The sequence below is a fragment of the Pogoniulus pusillus genome, chromosome 22, assembly GCF_015220805.1.
Source record: "Pogoniulus pusillus isolate bPogPus1 chromosome 22, bPogPus1.pri, whole genome shotgun sequence".
Taxonomy (NCBI): domain Eukaryota; kingdom Metazoa; phylum Chordata; class Aves; order Piciformes; family Lybiidae; genus Pogoniulus; species Pogoniulus pusillus.
In genome coordinates this window covers 11,321,238-11,338,974 of record NC_087285.1, presented here as the reverse complement: position 1 = coordinate 11,338,974, position 17,737 = coordinate 11,321,238, and the positions used below count along the sequence as shown (strand labels likewise).

The 17,737-nt window shown below is 45.9% G+C and overlaps 1 protein-coding gene across 1 annotated transcript; it reads left to right on the top strand.

Moving 5' to 3' along the window:
• Positions 1-6,294: 6,294 nt before the first annotated feature.
• Positions 6,295-17,213, top strand: GFRA3 (GDNF family receptor alpha 3). The gene is made up of 8 exons (XM_064161719.1): positions 6,295-6,428; positions 9,274-9,549; positions 10,251-10,343; positions 10,742-11,087; positions 11,161-11,270; positions 12,278-12,412; positions 13,347-13,477; positions 13,788-17,213. The coding sequence occupies exons 1-8, from the start codon at positions 6,386-6,388 to the stop codon at positions 13,920-13,922; spliced, it is 1,269 nt and encodes a 422-aa protein (XP_064017789.1). The 5' UTR covers positions 6,295-6,385; the 3' UTR covers positions 13,923-17,213.
• Positions 17,214-17,737: the final 524 nt, after the last annotated feature.

Sequence of the window (17,737 nt, the reverse complement as noted above, 5' to 3'; positions counted from 1 at the left end):
TGCTGTGCTCCGCCGCGCCGGGCGGCACCTGCGTGGCCGCCACTCGCTCTCCGGACTGCTGGCAGGGGCCTCGGCCAGCGCTCCCGGGCTCTTCGGGGTGCGCGAATGCGGGGCGGGGAGAGAACTACAGCTGCGGGGAGAGGCCTCCTGGAGCCCCGGCTGCTAGGGCGCTGATCGCGATGGCCTTCAACGCCAAAGTGCCTTACAAACAAGCGGAACGCTCACAGAAGCGAGAGCATTTGCACAGCTTCTGCTTGCCTTCAAAGGCACAGCCCTAGCGGTGTGTTCTGGGCACGCCTGCTGGAAGAGCCGAGGTGTCCGGCGGTGCCGGGGGCTCTGCCCAGGACCTGTGGGGATGGGTCCCAGCAGGTGGCACTCCTGCAGCCCATTGCCTTCCAAGCGCAGACTGGGACATGGCTCTTCCGAGAATGGCACAAGCAGACACTGCAGAGCCCTGCAGAGTACCTAACGTTCCTGAGCGTTCCTGTGTCTGCATAAGGGGATCTTTTTCACCATCAGGGCATTCAGTAGGCCACAGACCCCAGAGCAATAGCTCTTCTGTGCGTGTGGTCATCAAAACCAGGTGCTGCTGTACCGCTTTGTCTTACTTCCAGCTCTTCTGCCTCCCTAGCCATGCCACCTGCCACTGAGCACGGTCTTGGAGACTGAGATACACCACCTTCCATCTTATAATAAATTATCTAGGTTGTTTGAGTACAAGAGGTACATAAGCAGACTTGCAACAGTGCCTCGACTGCTGGCACTGCTTACCTTCAGCATGAATTAATTAAATTAAAAACCCTGCCACAACATTGCCTGTATGCTGCTGCTAAATACTACTGGACAGTGCTACCCATTTGGCTTGCATGCAGAATCTCAGAGGCAAGCCTCATTTTCTGTTAGCCACACAACCTTCATATGGCATGTGCAGTCTACCTTTGTGTTTATGCTGATTAACCTTCAGCACTGCATATAAAACTCTTAGAACCTCTCTCGAGATTGGATGCTTAAAAAGAACAGGAGCAAAGAGAGTTCTGAGACAAAGAATTCAGAAATCCTAGAAACCGTGTTGCCAGGAGCAGAAGTAGTTGAGAAAGCCTCATCCATCTGGACACAGCAGCTCTAGGCTTTAGTCCAAAGTCCTGCCATATGGGAGCGGCTCGTACCTGGGGTCTTTTCTAGCAGTCTCTAAAGCACCCAGAGCTGCTGATAAGACATAAAGTAAACAGCTCTTGTGCAGCTGCCCTGCCATGTGCCCATCTCTATTACAAGCAAAGAGGACAGGAGAGGAGAGTGTGCAGGAGTGATTCAAATGAAACCCTATTGCAAGGTGCTGCCTCCAATTCTTTCACAGCACTGAACGGTAGTAAAGGTAGCATAGTGGGACCACTGATCTTTTGCTGGCTAATGTGTCTGGGAGTCCCCTGTCTCATGAATTAATGGAAACTCACTCCATTGCACTGTGGAATCCAGGGGAAACAATCTAATACACTTTCTGTGACTTGGTTGCTCTCGTAACTGTTTTAAGTACCTGGCCAACTCACAGAAACAGTAACATTTTGATTCCATAATTTTTCTGTCATCGATACAGTACATACCTCTTAAAAGCTGCTACCCCTAAGGCCTGGTACTGCCTTGTCACTGCCAGATCCACTGTCCTGTGTGCTAATTTGGCTTCACTTGAGAGAAGAGGAGAGCAAGTAGCTGCTCTGATAATATGCTTTGTGGATGCACCAGGACTAGAACAATGGGCTCACAGTGCATCACCTAAATGCCTTTGAATCAAAACCTAGTGTAATGCATTATTAAAGCCACTTTGCTGTGTTCTCTACAAAAAAATAGACATAAGGTTGTGGGGCAGTACTGTTTTAAAGGGCTACTCCTCTTGAAAAAATACTTTGTCTTTCCTTCATAAAATAAATAATTTTCCTTCAGAGCTGCTCATGACTTGGAAGACTTCTGACTTTGTCATCAATGCACATGCTTTACTAGTTGGTGGGATGTGACTTAAGGAGTCTCTAATCCAAAATCAGTGTGCTAGGCAGTACTACCACCAACATGGAAGCATCATCTGTGGAATTTTCTACAAGTCTGGGTACAGACTCCAGCACATTTCTAGATAACCTGTTCTAGCACTGCACCAGCCTCTTGACAAGAAAAAAAATCTTTTCATAGTATAGATAGATAGAAATTGTGGCCATCATCACTTCTTCTATCACCTGCCATTGCCAGTGTGAATTTGGGTTTGTTAACTTTGCAACTCACCTTCAAGTAGCTACAGGCTCATAATAGATCACTTCTGAAACCATACCACTGCTAAGGATCCAGGAATAACTTGAGTCTCTGTGTTCTTCCTAAAATAGTGTGGTCACAGACATATTCAGGACCAGCGTTTATTGGTATCCATGGCAACTCCCAGGTCCTTTCAGTGGGGCTGCTCCTCAGCCAGTCAGTCCCCAGCTAGAACAGATACATGGGGTCACCCTGCTCTATTACAGAACCTCACTCTTCCTAAACATCACAAGGTGCCCGTTGTCCCAGTTGTTTTATTTCTCAGGGTCCCTATGGTTTGAAGCTTTATTATTCAGCATGTTAATTGCTTACACTAAATGGTTTATCGGTTCCTTTTTTCCCTGTAGGATGACAATACAGACTTTGCTTTATTCATCAGAACAAAGGAATAAAACTGAGCCAGAAGTGGCCAAATGCCAGAGATAATGAAGCAGAAACCGATGGGAGGCTGCTATGGATGACAAACCCCTGAACCTTCTTCAGCAATGATCAGCCAGAGCTAAACGGGGCACTAGCACTCATGCTAGGAAATTAAAGAGGTTTTTATTTGGTTTCCCATGAATGTAGACATTAACTTCTGCTGGGCTGTTTGCATTAGGTTAATATTTCTGTAGTGTACAGGTGTTGATATTAGCAGTGAGTGTCTGCTGTCTGTCTTTAGTTGTGTAAAGAGCAGCATGGTGCTGTCAATATTAGCCCAGGCAGAGAAGTGTTTGCACAGCCCTGCTGTGCTGCCTCCTGCAACAAGACTCTGAGAGTGCTCCTTACAAATGGATCCAAGTTCAGCTGCCAGGCCACTAGCATCACCTTGGCTGCTCACCAACATGCTCTGGTGTAACTCAAGAAGGGTTGTAGTGATCAAATCTTCAAAGAAGCCACAAAGCACCAGTGTGCTATAATCCTCATAAGATTGACACTAAACAAAATAAGGTACAATTACGTAACAGCAAATGCTGCAAGCCAAATACTTGCTTGGTGAAGCCCACTCTTTACTGGCTGTGTCAGTCACACATTCAGAGAAGAAATGCCTAGCACACCACCAGAGCTGTTGCTTGCTTTCATACAGTGATATTTAGTTTTTTCAGAGGAAAACAATGGTTTGTGCTCTGTTTGAAAGGTCTCCCCAGTAATGGAGAAGACTGTCCGTTGCTGTTGATTTGAATAAAAGAGGAAACAATCCTGTAGGGATCTACTTATTTCATGACAGGACCTGCTGACATTGCTAACCCCAGTTAGAGGATAAACCTGCGAAGAGCAACAAAGATAACAGAACCCATGGAACGGGTGCTAAAAGCTGAACAAATGAGATCAGAGTTGATCACTGTTTCTGCAGCTGTTTGAGAAGGTCAAAGGCCTGGACCTGGCCTAGAATTAGAGAAACTGATTCCTGAGCTATTCTATATTACACTGGTAGATGACCCCCATAGGTCAGAGCTGGCCTATACAATTTCAAATGGAAAGAGCGATGAAAGCTCTGGTCATGAGAGACTGGTAATTACCCAACTCTGAGACCTGCAACTAGGTTATAGTGCTGGTGTGCCTGTGTGTGGGGAGTGGGGAATAACCACAGAACCTCATACATCATTAGCCCCAGGCACAGACACACAGCAGTACGCCAAAGCCAAGGAAGGGACCTTCCTGCTGCAGCTTTGGGCTGTGCTTACCAGGGAACTCACCAGCCCTTCACCAGACATAATCAGGATTCCACTGTAGGACCACTTGCCAAGGCAACCTGAAAACACTGCGGGCAGCATTCACCTTTAACATGGGAGGAAGAATTTTCACTTTTTATTTGCTGCAGCATGGCATTCAAAGCTCAGTTAATGAATCATTTCAGTAGGCTTTAGGTGAAGATTATCATCACAGAATCAGAGAAAAACAGTCTGGAGAGAAATTTGAAAGATCCTTTAAACTGTTTTCCCACATTAAGCTGGACTGAGCTGTCCAGAGCTAGCTTTAAAGATTCCCCAGTACTTATGATTTCTCCTTTTTTTTCCCTCACCACAAAAGATGTTATTCGATTATAGACTTTTTAAAAATTGTATTAATCCTTGACAAATCCATCTGGGAGACAAATAGCAAGCCTGCTATTTTTCACATACTAACAGATTATGATTCTGGAATTTTCCTAGATTAATTGTTTATATTCCTTCATTTTTCAAGGAATACACATCTTGGGTTTGCTGGGGTTTTTTGTCTCTGGGCTTTTCTCTTATGAGATGCTGGGTGTCAGTTCACTGAGGTTACTGAAATCCATCTTAGTTTAGGAACACAGTAAAGCCAGCAAAATAGAAACAACAGACTAAGGATCACAGACTGATGGCCACTGCCATCCACCTTACCCGATACATTAGTACTCTCCAAAAGCCACACCTGTCAGCTACAATTGGGTCTAGCAGAACTTCCCCTCCTATGATTGTCATAATCTTCTACACAAAGAAAGTAACACCTCTGTGCCACAAAATCTCTGTGCCACCAGTATTGTGTAATGAGTGGTATCTGGGCAGTATAATCTACCGCTGTGCACTGGATGACTCTGCTTGGTTTTACTGTCTGGCAGCTGGAACACAAACACGAGTGCCCACTTTTCTTCCCTTTTAGCAATCACTCAGATTGCTCAGAAATTATCCTCCTCCAGTCTCAAAGCAAGGATACAAAGGCATGACACAGAATGCAACATCTCTTCTGCCTGTTGTTCCTCACAAGTTGCACACTACTGTATTAATATTCCAGCCACAGTAATCATCCAGTAGGTCTCTACTGTGCCACAGTGACAACTTAGATCATGGTTAAAAACTGTCAGATGCACTTTCTTAGCATTCCTCACAAAAACAGAGAGGAGTTCACAGGACTAGGCCACTTCCTGATTTTTCATGTCAGCATTATAATTAAACATTTTTGTTCCTGTTTTTTCTTCGGTCTTAATTTACCGTTTCTTCTTCCCAAATGGTAGCTGCAAACAATTCAGTACCAAGTTAAAAGGCTCCATCCGATTCACCACTTTCCTTAAGCTCCTGCAACTATTAGACTTTGAGTAGATCTTGAACTGTAATTATAATTATTTTTGTTTCCTCCTAAGGCATGAGTTAAGAGCCTCCAGTGTTTGTGGACAACTTGTTCACATTGAGAAGAAAGCTCTCATAGCAGGTCCTCGCAGTAGCGGGACCGATCTTGTTCAAAGCTCAAAGAGGAGAGCACCACTGAGTGGGGTTGTGAACACTCCGTGTGCTCGCACAACCCCTCTCCTGTCAGCGGGGCTTCTCGGTCTGCCCAGGCCGGGCTTTCTCCTTGTGCAAACAATCGACCTACAGCAGGTTTGCCTCTTTTCCTTTTGACGTTTGACGTGCGTGCGTTGGACTGACACCTTTTCACATCAGTTAATTTAACCGTAAGATGCAAACTAAAAAGAAGGATCTGTCCACAAAACAGCACGGCTGCCTCTGGCCAGGCTGGGTCCAGGCAGTGCCACCTTTAGTGTGGACAAACGATTCAGTTAAGGCAGAACCAGAAACAGGTAAGAAACTCAGTGAGACTCTTTACAACAAAGCCAACAGGAAGGAGCCAGAAGCTCGCTCATCCTGCTGACCAAAGCACCAACACGGGAATCCTGTCAAAAGCTCGTCGGAGTATGTCTCTTCCAAGTACACTCCCTCTAAGACTGCCTTTCTTTTGCCGAAAGACACCCCTGCAGGTGCTCCGCATTGGGCAGTCCCAGCTTTGCTCTCGGGGGCACGATGTGCTGCCAACCTTACACAAAAAAATGTAGCTTCTCCAGGAGAACGTCCTCGCAAATCCTGCCTCGGCAGCGGGTCCCGCCCGGTCGGGCTCGGGGACCACTCTGGGACGGCCGCAACGGCTCCGAGGGCAGCAGCCACCCCGCGGGCGGGGCGCCCCGCGGGCAGCACCGCCCCCAAATCGAGCCGACTGCCGGGGCGGGCAGTGCTGCGGGGCGGTGCTCGCCGGTCGGGGCAGTGCCGTGTCAAGCAGAACGCGGTGAGATGGGGTGGTCGCACAGACGGCGGCGGGCAGCGCGCAGCATGTGAGCTGTGGCTTCGCAGCTCGGAACAACCGACGGCCGGTGCCGGGCTCTAGCATGGGACTCGCCCTCTTTCTGGGGCTGCTCCTCTCCCGAGCCGGTAACAGCGCACGGAGCGCGGGGCGGCGGGACGGGGCGGGCAGGGCAGGGCGGTGCGCCTCCGTCCCTCTCTCGGCGGGCGGCGGGTGGGGTCCGGACCCCGGCATCTCGACATCTGCCCGTTTCTCCTATGCCCGGCCACAGGCTCCAGCGGGCGACCCTCTGTCCCGGGAGCAGGCGGCAGGGAAGTTCCCGCTTCTCAAAGCGGGAAAAGCGAGCTGCTGCTTTGATCCGAAACGCGAACCAAAACGTTGCCGTGGCTAACCTGAAGGGAGGCTTGGTGGGCAGCGGCAGTCCCGGAGGCTGGACCGGGCGCCCGGATCCTCTCGCATGCAGGACCGGGCTGGGGCCCCGAGTCCGGAGGCGATCGCTCGGCGCGGCAGGGGCCTCGCTGTGCCGCTTGCACGGACCTTGCTGGGGGCTTCTTTGGACACCTACACTCCGCGTGTTCCCCTCCCTCCGAAGTGCCCCGGACCGCTAGTTTCTGAGATGGGGCTCCTTGCGAATCCTGCGGCTGGTTGTGCTCATCTGCCTTCTGCTGCTGCAGAGTCACAGGAGCCAAGAGAGGCAATGATTCTTTTCAGTTCGTCTCTGGTGCAGCCTTCACGGCTGATGTGACTGGAAATACAGAAATTACCGAACTGCTTTTGCTAGATCCTGGCTATGGCATGTGAGTGCTTTATATCCAAAAGAAGCTACAGCTGCTGGCTATCACTACAACTGCTATTAAAACGGACTATTGCACTCAATAGTCTGAATTATTACCTTATAACCTTTTGTCTTTAAGCTACAGAAAGAACTTCCACTCCACACTTGCATGTGCTGCAACCCAGGTCTGGGAAAGAATTACCTTTCTCATTCTTTCACTTTGTTATCTGGAATACTAAGACAAGGGTTTTGAAAAACAAAACATCACAAGTATTAGGGCTTAATACAATGCATCATTCTTAACGTGATGTCTGTGGAGAAGTAGTTTAAATTTGAAGCTTACAGCAGTTTCACCTGAAGCATCTAGCATAAGCCTGTAGTAAATACACAGTCCATCCACTTACACTCAAAATTACCACACCACTTCAGTTTTTAAAATGTGACTTGGAGCTCAGGTTCTTGCCGAGCAGATTCTTAAGTCTAAGAAAGTGCATCCTCTCCTACAACAGTTGCTGCAAGCCACTGTTAGAGATGGGATCCTGGGGGAGATAGTTCTTTGGTCTGGGGTCAGTTCCTTTCATTTGGGGTTCCACAAGTTACTGGGCAGAATGAACTGATTGGCTATTGGGACTGCACTGCCTTCAGCCTTACAGAGTATAATCACACTCAGGATGTCCAATAAGTTTAAGACTAGATGTAGTGCCTGACCAAAACTCACTGTGCTAGGCACAAAGCGTTTCTGGTGAGAGATTTGTTTTTTGGGGAGCCGTGCAAGTCACAGCCTCTACATAACAGCCAGATGGACAGCAAAGTACTGTAGGTTGCTGAAAAACACAAACACTTACGCAAGTGAGACACCTAGATGGTGTTACTGGGCTGTAGGAACATTACAAAGTTTGAGAAGCTTACAGCAAATAAACTGATGGAGTCAGTAAGAGTGAAGGAACTAAGAGAACAAATTAGATGAAGAAGATGGGAATATCAGATAATATGAGCTGCACCATCATTTCTTTCTAATCTGTAGTGAAGGCAGACTGAAATTATACTACTATGCCTGCTGAACAAGAGAATGGTAGGTAAGATCAGGTATCCAGAGAACATTAAAGGTAAACATAGTGCTCAGTATAGTAATTTCCTAAAACCAGCCAAGTGACATTACCCTGATAAGAAGCATATCAGCCTGTACATAAATTTTTGTCCCAGGTCTTCACTATATTTGTATAGATTGATATACTATAGAAATGAAGACAGATTACAGACTGAATTTGCCTGCCTGTGACAACATAACATTAGTTATGACCCCCATATTAACCTCGGGAGACAACAGTCCCTGTAAAAATATTGTAAAAGCTCAAAACCTGTCTATTTTTTAAGATGATATTGTTGAATTGAGACTATTTAATACTCCCACAGAAGATGGTGCATGTATGTGTATATGCAATCAATGCAGGTATTATGCAAATACACATACAGAGATCTAGTCACAGTTCACAGTCAGTCAAGAGGTGAAAGCTGGCAGGCCAAGACTGCATCCCACCATTTTTGTCAGGAATTTCAAGGACTGGGTTCTATATACTCAGATTGACTGAATATCAGCACTTCTGCATGAAACTACTTGCACCTTATGTTAAGGATTTATTCTGTTATGAAAAAAAAAAATCTTATTTTTAAGTTTCCAACCTCAGTAAAGCAGTTGTTTTTACAGCCTCCAAATGGCTTTTTCAGTACATCTCTTAATGACCAGTGTACACTTTAGCAGTGGCGGCAGCACTGACTCACAGCACAGTGTTAGATGTACTTATTGCACTGCGGTTTTCATTACCCAGATGGAAGAGCTGCTGCAAGGCAGGCCTCTGCAACCCCAGGGTTTCCACAGGGATTCAATAATCCATAAAATACAGAACCACCCCTGATCCTGACCAAGCTGAAAGAGTTAAGGGCGATAAAAAAGGTTTTTATTAAACAAAAAAAATATATGAGACTTTTCTTTAACCTCTTGTTCCCTTTTTCATACATTAAAACTCATCCTTTTGCTTCTAAATGGAGACATCTCTAATTCTTTACTCCTTCCCATGAAGGACTCAAACCATTTCTGCATCTTGAGAGGACAACGTAGGCTGGCTACAGAACAACGGCAAGTTGCTTGTGTGGCATTGGTCGTGGTTGACGTACTAACAATCTCTTCCCTACTTGACCAGGAGCCCTCCTGGCCCGGCCGAGGAGCGACTGCATAGCAGCAGAACAGCTGTGCCTTTCGGACTCCACCTGCAATGCCACCTACAGGACCCTGGAGCACTGTGCCCTGGCTAAGACGCGCGTCCTCCCACTGGATCACAACAGCAGGGTCAGATGTCTGAATGCGGAGCTGGACCTCGGGAACAGCTCTTTGCTGCACTGCAAGTGCCAGCGGCGCATGAAGAGGCAGGAGCACTGCTTACGCGTGTTCTGGACCGTTCACGCCAGCTTGGCAGATGGTGAGATGAAATAATAGGAGTTCAAAGGGTACTAGTAAGGCTCACCCCTGCCCCATGTCTGAAAACAGCTGTGGAAGGCCAGTTTCCAGCACTGCAGGTATTGCTTTGCAAGCACATCTCCTAGTGAAGAGAATTCGTTACTGCTCTGTTTGATAAGCAAAGAAAGATGCTCGGCTCAGGATCTGCCCTTCAAAAGCAACAGGGACCCTAAGAGACAATGACAGCTACTCAGAGGCAGTTAGATTTAATGCTGTGAGGGTAGACTGCTGTGAAGATCACCTCAAAATGGGCACTTCTGTCCATTGTTGAAAGCAGGCATGTGATTATGACACACTCTGCGATGGCATTCTTGAGCATGCCGCCCCTTTCCATCTTTAGTGAGATGCTTCTACTTGGCTTCCCACTAAGGACCTCCTGACCTGCATATCTCATGAGTGAATTTGAGAAAAAAAAATTACAAAACAGACCAAGTTCCAGCCAGAGGAAATCCAATGACAAAGCCTCATGCTGCTTTTACACAGTAATACCTCTACATCTCCAGCAGAACCATTCTTGGCACTTGGCTTTGATTAAGACAGAGCATCTCTGAACTCCATTCTGAGGAAGTAGCAGGCATAAATAAGGAAAAAAAAATCCCTTCAAGAAAGGGCTGATCACAAAGCTTTTCTCCCAGTGCATAAATTATCTTGTATCTTGCCTAGGTTATTTCAATTTGGAGACCTCTCCCTATGAGAATCCAGCAAATGAGGAACATTGGAAGACAGATTATAACAAACTGGCAGCTGTGTTATCAGGTAAGGATTGTAATGGTTACATGACATAATGCTGCCCCATCTTATCTTTTCAGGGGCTGAAAATTATTAAGAAGAACAATTTGGGGTAATGGCCCTTTTAATCAGAAGAAAACATGATTTGGATACTTGCCTAAATTGTCCCTGTTACCAAGTGTAAATACAGGCACAGATCCAAGGTTGTGGAGCAGGGAATAACCCACAATGATGCATTCTTTGAAACAAACACCCTAACATGAACCAATGGAAGGTAGCATTTCGTAGCTATCATGCAGACACACTTTGTGCTTTTCCGTGTTTCCAGTCTGACCATCAAGCAAGGATGGTCTTACTTCTATTTCCATACAGAATCTCTCCTGGAGGCTTGCTTTACTTTTTCTGAGTTCCTTTTGGCTTTGCAGGCTCACAGTTATCAGGAGATGCAACAAATCCATGTCTGAAAGCAACTCATGTCTGCAATCTGAGCAAGAAGTGTGTCCGCCACCGCACAGACTATGCCTCCATCTGCACCAGGGGAGCAGGAAGCGAGGACACGTGTGACCGTCGCAAATGCCACAGGGGGCTCAGGAATTTCTTTGAGAAAGTCCCCGAGGATTTCACCAAAAGGATCTTATTCTGTCCATGTCAGGATGAACTTTGCGGAGAACGACGCCGGAAAACTATTGTTCCCGAGTGTTCCTTCCACTACAGCACCAAGCCAAACTGCCTCTGGCTTCTGGACTCCTGCTTAGAAGACCATATTTGCAAGTAGGTCCAGCAGCAGTGAATATTAGAGAAGAGAACAGCATAGACACTGACAGTCTCATTTTCCTTCCTACAGATCTCGACTGGCTGACTTCCAGCAAAACTGTCAACCTGCAGACATGTCTCCAGATGGCTGCTCTCAGCACAACCATGCTGCATGCCTGCAGGCTTACATGGGGATGATTGGTAAGTGATACCACAGCAACATACAGGGTGGATACTTTGAGGCCACAAACTTGCAGGCACATGCTGATGCTGGAGAAGGATCATCTTGCTCTCCTGCAGGAGACAGCACTCAGCATAATTATGATGCTGGTGCTCCCTCTTGATTCTCAAGTATATGCAGCCCAAAGGGAGCTCTTCCACAGCTCTATTTTATCCCATCCTCTGCTGTCAAATTGGCAGCACTTGCCTGAGGTTTCTGAACACCTGTTTGCATCATTGGCTGGTGTGCAGGGCTCTAAATATCTGACCAGCAGAGCTCATGAGCTTGTATGAACTCAGTTGTTCATGATATGAGATGTGCTGTTCCCTCAGTGCCTGCCTTTTAGACTCTTGATGGCTTGTTAGTGTTGTACACTATCTTCTCAGAGCCAGCCAGAGCATGGCACTACCAAGTATTGGAAGGAAATAATCTTTGGTCTTAGGCATTGACCAACAACCTGCTAAAAATACTTTTTCTGAGTGGCACAGACAAGGAGCTGTAAAGAGCAGTAGTGTATCAGAAGCTGTACATCTAGATTGTACCTTCCCATTTTTCAGATGTCTTTTCTGGTTCTGTGCTACATGAACGCTGGCTGAAAGGCACACTGCAGGTCTGCAGCACTTGTTTGGCACAAGGCAGGTGGTCTCACAGCGCTGCCAGCTACACATGAAGTAAGAGCTGCCATCTGCCAGTACCACAGTAGAGTTCCTGCAAGTGCTTCACATCCTTCAATATAATGCTTGCACCAGCCTCAGTTACCAGTACACCTCATCACCAGATTGCCTCAATTAGGGGGTAGCCACCTTCACACTTTTTCACAGCCCAGGCCTGAGTCGTCTCGAAGGGTCAGGTCTCCTAGGTAACACACATACCACAGTGGAGGGCTCCTCCCTCCAGGACAGCATTCCATTCATTGCAACAGGACTCATGATGCTTCTTTCATTTAGCAAAGTAAATCTTGACTCCAGTTTCTGGGGGTTTGGAACAGGCACACCCATGACACCCAACTACATCAGCAACTCCAGCGTGGATGTCTCCCTGTGGTGTACCTGTGAGAGCAGCGGCAACCAGAAGGAGAAGTGTGACCAGATACTCGGCATGTTTGAGAGCAACAAGTGCCTTGGTAAGCATCAGTCATGTCATAGAACCAGCTCAGCACAGGGACATTCAAATCCTTTTGATTTCAAGGTCCTACATCACTCTACTCTTGCGTATAGTTCTGTCTTCTGCTATCCAACCAATGGGGTCAGCCTGGATCTACTTTTAGAATGTTTCTGTATCCTTTGGCAACACTTCTGTTTCCAAACTGCAGTCAAAAAAAGGGGTTGCAAACACTTATAGTGGACTGCCAGACATGTGGCATCCATAGGCTGCTGAGTAACCACATCAGTGCACCAGGATTATGGGGTTTGAGTTCCTTTCATCCCCATCCTTTCCTGTATTCAGCTTTGGCTCTCACTCATTTGGTCAAGGTTAAGTGGCTCCTGTCAGCCCTTGTTATTAATTTTAGCAGCATGAACGTTACAAAAATCCTGTTACATGCAACTGTGTAATCCTAAATCTGCATTTCTTTTATGTCCCTAGCAGTTTAGCAACAGACTTTAATAAGATTTAAATATTTTATGTTTGCAAAAGCTTCCAAAGGATACAACAGAAACCAATTTTGTTAGATAAATGATTAATATTTAAATCTATCTCCTGATGTATGGAAAAGCCTTGCACCCAGCATTACAGCTACACCTACAACCTAAATACCTCATCTGAGATACTATGTACCTGCCCCTTACAAAACATATGGCTGGATGGCTGGGAGAGTTCCAGAGGGACCCAAAGGTTCTCAAGTATGGTGCAAATTTGCTTTGCATCTGCTTCACCTCACAAAAAAACCCACAAACTAACAGGGCATTCATTGAACAGAGAATATGTATTTTCTCAATCAATGCCACACAACCTGTGAGTGCACTTCCCAAAATAGCTTCCCCAGACTTCTATTGACCAGCCTCTGAGGTGTGCAAAAGAGAAGCAGAATAAGACTCTTGCTTTACTTCTGTTTGCAGAAAATGCCATTTGGTCTCAAATGCACCTGAAGAAGGAAGCTCTAGAAAGACAGGAAGACTTGCTTTATCCATCTTCCATAAGCTTCCAAGGAGACAGTGCCAGCACATCTCTTGCTTCAGAAATGTCCCAGGTATGCTTTGCTTTGTTGCCTTCACAAAGCAGTGAGTCAAGTGGCCTAGAGACAGTAGTTGAAAAACCTTGTATCTGGAAATGTGTGGTTTTTTGATATCAAAGAGAGGAATGCCAAATGCATGCAGAACACTGGACTACTTTACCTTGAGTTATTCCTTCCACAGACCAGCAGAAAAAGGAGGTTGTGTTGCCTGGCCACAGAAGCTTCCTATAGTCTCACATTGGTGCTCAGAAGTGGAGGCTCTTCAGGCAGATGTTTGAACATAAGTGTGTCTAATTGAGATCCATTCTTCCATTTCATTTCCTAGGTGGATGAAGGGAAGACACAGCGAGACATCTCTGAGCACAGCAACATGCCTATGGCCTCCTCTGTATATTCTGGAGCTGCTGTTTCTTGGCCATCTCTGGTTCTGTTCCTGCCTCTGTTGCTGAGCTCGCATTAACTTGGCATAAATGGCATCTTTTCTTCACATATAACTGATCTTATTCCATATCCAGGCTCCTCCCACTACTGATTTACCTTTGGGAAGCAGGAGGCTTCCACAAAGGAGAAATGCAACAGCCTTAACCCAGAAGAGCAGTCACCAAAAAACTCCCTGCAACTTGCACCCCACTTGGCCCCAATCAGTTGTGCTGAGCTCTGCAGATAGGGAGCCCACGGCTGCTTCTGCCATGATAGCATGTTGGTAGCAGCCAGCCTACTGTTCCAAACAAAGGCCTGGGCTCTCCCTCAAGCATACAATCATAGAATGGGTTGGGTTGGAACGGACCTTAAAGATCATCTCGTTCCAACCCTGCTGCTGTGGGTTGGCACATCTTTCACTAGACCAGGTTGCTCAAGGCCCCAACCAGCCTAGCCTTGAACACTTTCAGGAAGGGAGCATCCACAGCTTCCCTGGGTAACTGTCCTCACTGTAAAAGAATTTCTTCCTTATGTCCAATCTATACCTACCTTCTTCCAGTTAAAAACCACTGCCTTTTGTCCTGTCTCTACAGGCCCTGGTAAAAAGTCTCTTTCTTATCCCTCTATATATTGGAAGGCCTCAATGAGGTCTCCACAGAGCCTGCTCTTTTTCATGCTGAACAACCCCAACTCTCAACCTTTCTTCACAGCAGAGATATTCCAGCACTCTCATTCTTTTTGTGGCCCTCCTCTGGACCCACTCTAAGAGACCCATGTCCATCTTGTTCTGAGCATCACAAAGCTGGATGCAAGATTCCAGGTGGGGTCAAGTAAGGTAGAGGGGGAGAATTGCCTCTCTCAGCCTGCTGGCCACACTTCTTTTTATGCAGCCAAGGATACAGTATGGCTTCCTGGGCTGTGACTGTACATTGCCAGCTCATGTCTAATTTTTCATCCACCAGTACCCCCAAGTCCTTTCCCACAATTTCTCTTAATCCAGGCACCACTCATTCTGTACTGATATTGGGAATTGTCCCAACCTTGCTGTAGGACATTGCACTTGGCCTTGTCACCTTTGTGAGTTTCACGTGGGTCCGCTCCACAAGACAAGTCAGCACTGCAAGGGAGGTTGCAAGCAAAGCTCAATAGCCATACACATGGAGTCCCTGGGAAACACCAGTTCTGAATTACATTCAGTTTCCTTTTCAAATCCCTTCTTTTATGAAAAATACCATTCCAGATCAAGGGCACTATACAACAGTTTGTATTCTTCCTTTCTGTTTTATCCTGTGCAGCATGCCTATATCATCCATGATCACAGCTAGCAACAGACTTAGGTTTTGTGGGTAAAGATGAAATTCTGAGCTCAACCACAGTAAATGTAGTCTCATCTAGCAAAGGATGGCCTCAGGACACACCTTAGTGATGCACAGAGAATGCATATAGCTCATTGAAGCTGTATTGACCACAAGAACCGTTGGGACATTGAGTTGTAAAAATCTCTGGGAGCTGCAACTACCTTGCACCTCTCCACTTACTCAAGTTGTCACTGTCCCCTCCCATGCTGCCTATCCAACCCAACCTCCTCCTCTGCCAAGCTCTATTTCATGACCTGTTTATTCTAAGTGTAAATGTGTGCACTATGTAACTGCTGTTATTTTGTACTGCATTTGCCTGTTAAAATGTGGTGTTAAGTGAATATTGATTTCTGAGCATAGGTTAATAGTCCACAATCAATTGTGTGCAAGAGCTGCCTCGCATCAGCCTGTGCTTTCAGGAGAGCTGCAAACCCAGCTCAAAGCAGCTTCTCCATGCACCACATGATGTCCCTTGCCCATCCTGTGAGCTATAGTAGGTATAACAATGTTATACCCAGCCAAACAAGGTTACAGCCCCAAGAGATGCAGAGCGGTTGGGTGCTTTTTTACCTTTTGCTCTGTCTGTTGTCAGGGAGGCACCAGCTAGGTAAAATGTTGTGGTTCCCAGTCACTGTCAGACAATTCTTATTACAGAATCTTACATTGCCTTGTGTATAAAGTAATTGTCCTTCTGCAATGATAATATTTCCACTTCAAATTCTAGCCTTCTCTTTACTTCCTGGGCAAGGAAATCACTGCATGGCACAGAACCATCTCCTCTGCTGTACAGAGTAGCAACATCTTATTTCCATGCAGTAGGAAGAAATACTGTGTCTTCTTAATAAAGAGGAGTACAAATGATAGTATTTCCCATTAGTTACTGAAATACAGCTGTTTTGATCAGGACAAGACTGTTTCCACATGTTTACTACTATTCAGTAATGAATAGAGTCCCTGTTGCCATATTCTAATATCTACCTTAGACCATTCTCCATATGATAGGACTAGAAATGTGTCAAACCTCTGGACAGATGCAATAGCATCTCTTACGTCCAGAATTTAGTGAAGAGTGACAGGGATGAAGAAAACATTTTCTTTCCATTGTTTCACAAATTGGTGAGGCTATTTCCAATAACTGAGTGGATTTCCTTGTGCCTTCTGTACGACACAGAGTGTACTGCATTCATCTTCCACTCATGTGCATTGTGATCCTTCTATTTTCCCACTTTAGTGCTTGAAAACAGGTTGATATGGAAAAGGTATTAGCATTTTCTTGTTTATATTCAGGGCACTTTGGACCTTTAGTTTCTAAGGTTATTGATTGTAACTGCAGCCTCTCACCAAGGCCTGGATTGCATAGGAAAATGCCTGGCAAATCCTGCTCTAGACTGAAATTAAAGCAAAATATGTCAGTTTGGGGTTTTCTCCAAGTGTCCTATACCCCTTTTGCATGTACATGTGCACCTTTATATACATGGCTGCCTCTGAGGCTTGTTCAGCAGTAACTGCAAATAGAATTCCCCTCTGAGTGCACCCTCACTCACAGGTACTCACACTGCTACTGGTGCAAACCTAATTGCACTGAGATTTTTGTAATACCTAATGTCAAATACCAGTTACTCAACAACACAGCAGATATTCATGCAGATATGCATGCACAAAGTGGCACTATTAGAAAGGTCCAGTCACTATCAGCTCAGGTCTGTTGGCACCAGTGATGTACAGACCCATCCAGAACAGTTCTTACTAACACAGCACAGGCAATTTACAACAGCTCAGCTTCTGCTCCCCAGAAACTGGAATACAACATCCTGTGAGTACCTTTGGTCTAAATTTAAAAAATAACCTAATTAAAATTCTCTATCCTGACAGTCTTAACAGTGGCCAAGCCCTCTACTTGTAATGTAGATTATTTTTAAAAGTGTAAAAAATTGGCAAATCTTGCTAATAAAATTTATCTTGCAGTTCTAGAAGTCTTCTGCCTCCTCTTGCATTTAACAGAAGCTGCCTCCTTGTGTCCTACTGCTGGAGGCATTATGGGAAAGAGATGCTAAGAACAGAGTTGGACAGAATCTCTTGCAAAGCAGTCTTAACTTTTGCAGACATCACTCGCTGTCAGGTACTTCAGATGTGACTTCTAGAGCTCCTACTGCAGCTTTAGATGCCTCACCGTGGTCTGATGTGGCTTTTACAGAGGGCATTCACTTAGTCCTTCTCCAGCAGTGAGGCCGGTGACTGTGTCAGTCGTTTCTCATATGGCAAGTGTGACAAGCAATACACATTTCTTGCCTGAGATCACAAAGTGATGCCAGAGATAGGCCTTAAATTTAGAAGTTCAAATTTATTGTTTCCTTGCCTCGTTAAAATCATCCCCATTGCCTCCAACAAAGAATCGAGTGGCTGCAGTTTTCCTTTTAAAGGGGGCACAATATGCATCACAGACGAGGAAAAGCTAAGCTTGACTTCAGACAATGATTCCTGCCTGCAGAACCCTGGC

Bases quoted from the DNA above. Each gene is read 5' to 3' on its own strand.
- GFRA3 (XM_064161719.1), top strand. From the start codon at position 6,386: ATGGGACTCGCCCTCTTTCTGGGGCTGCTCCTCTCCCGAGCCG. The intron at 6,429-9,273 runs GTAACAGCGCAC...CTACTTGACCAG, and splicing joins GCTGCTCCTCTCCCGAGCCG to GAGCCCTCCTGGCCCGGCCG. The intron at 12,413-13,346 runs GTAAGCATCAGT...TTCTGTTTGCAG, and splicing joins TGAGAGCAACAAGTGCCTTG to AAAATGCCATTTGGTCTCAA.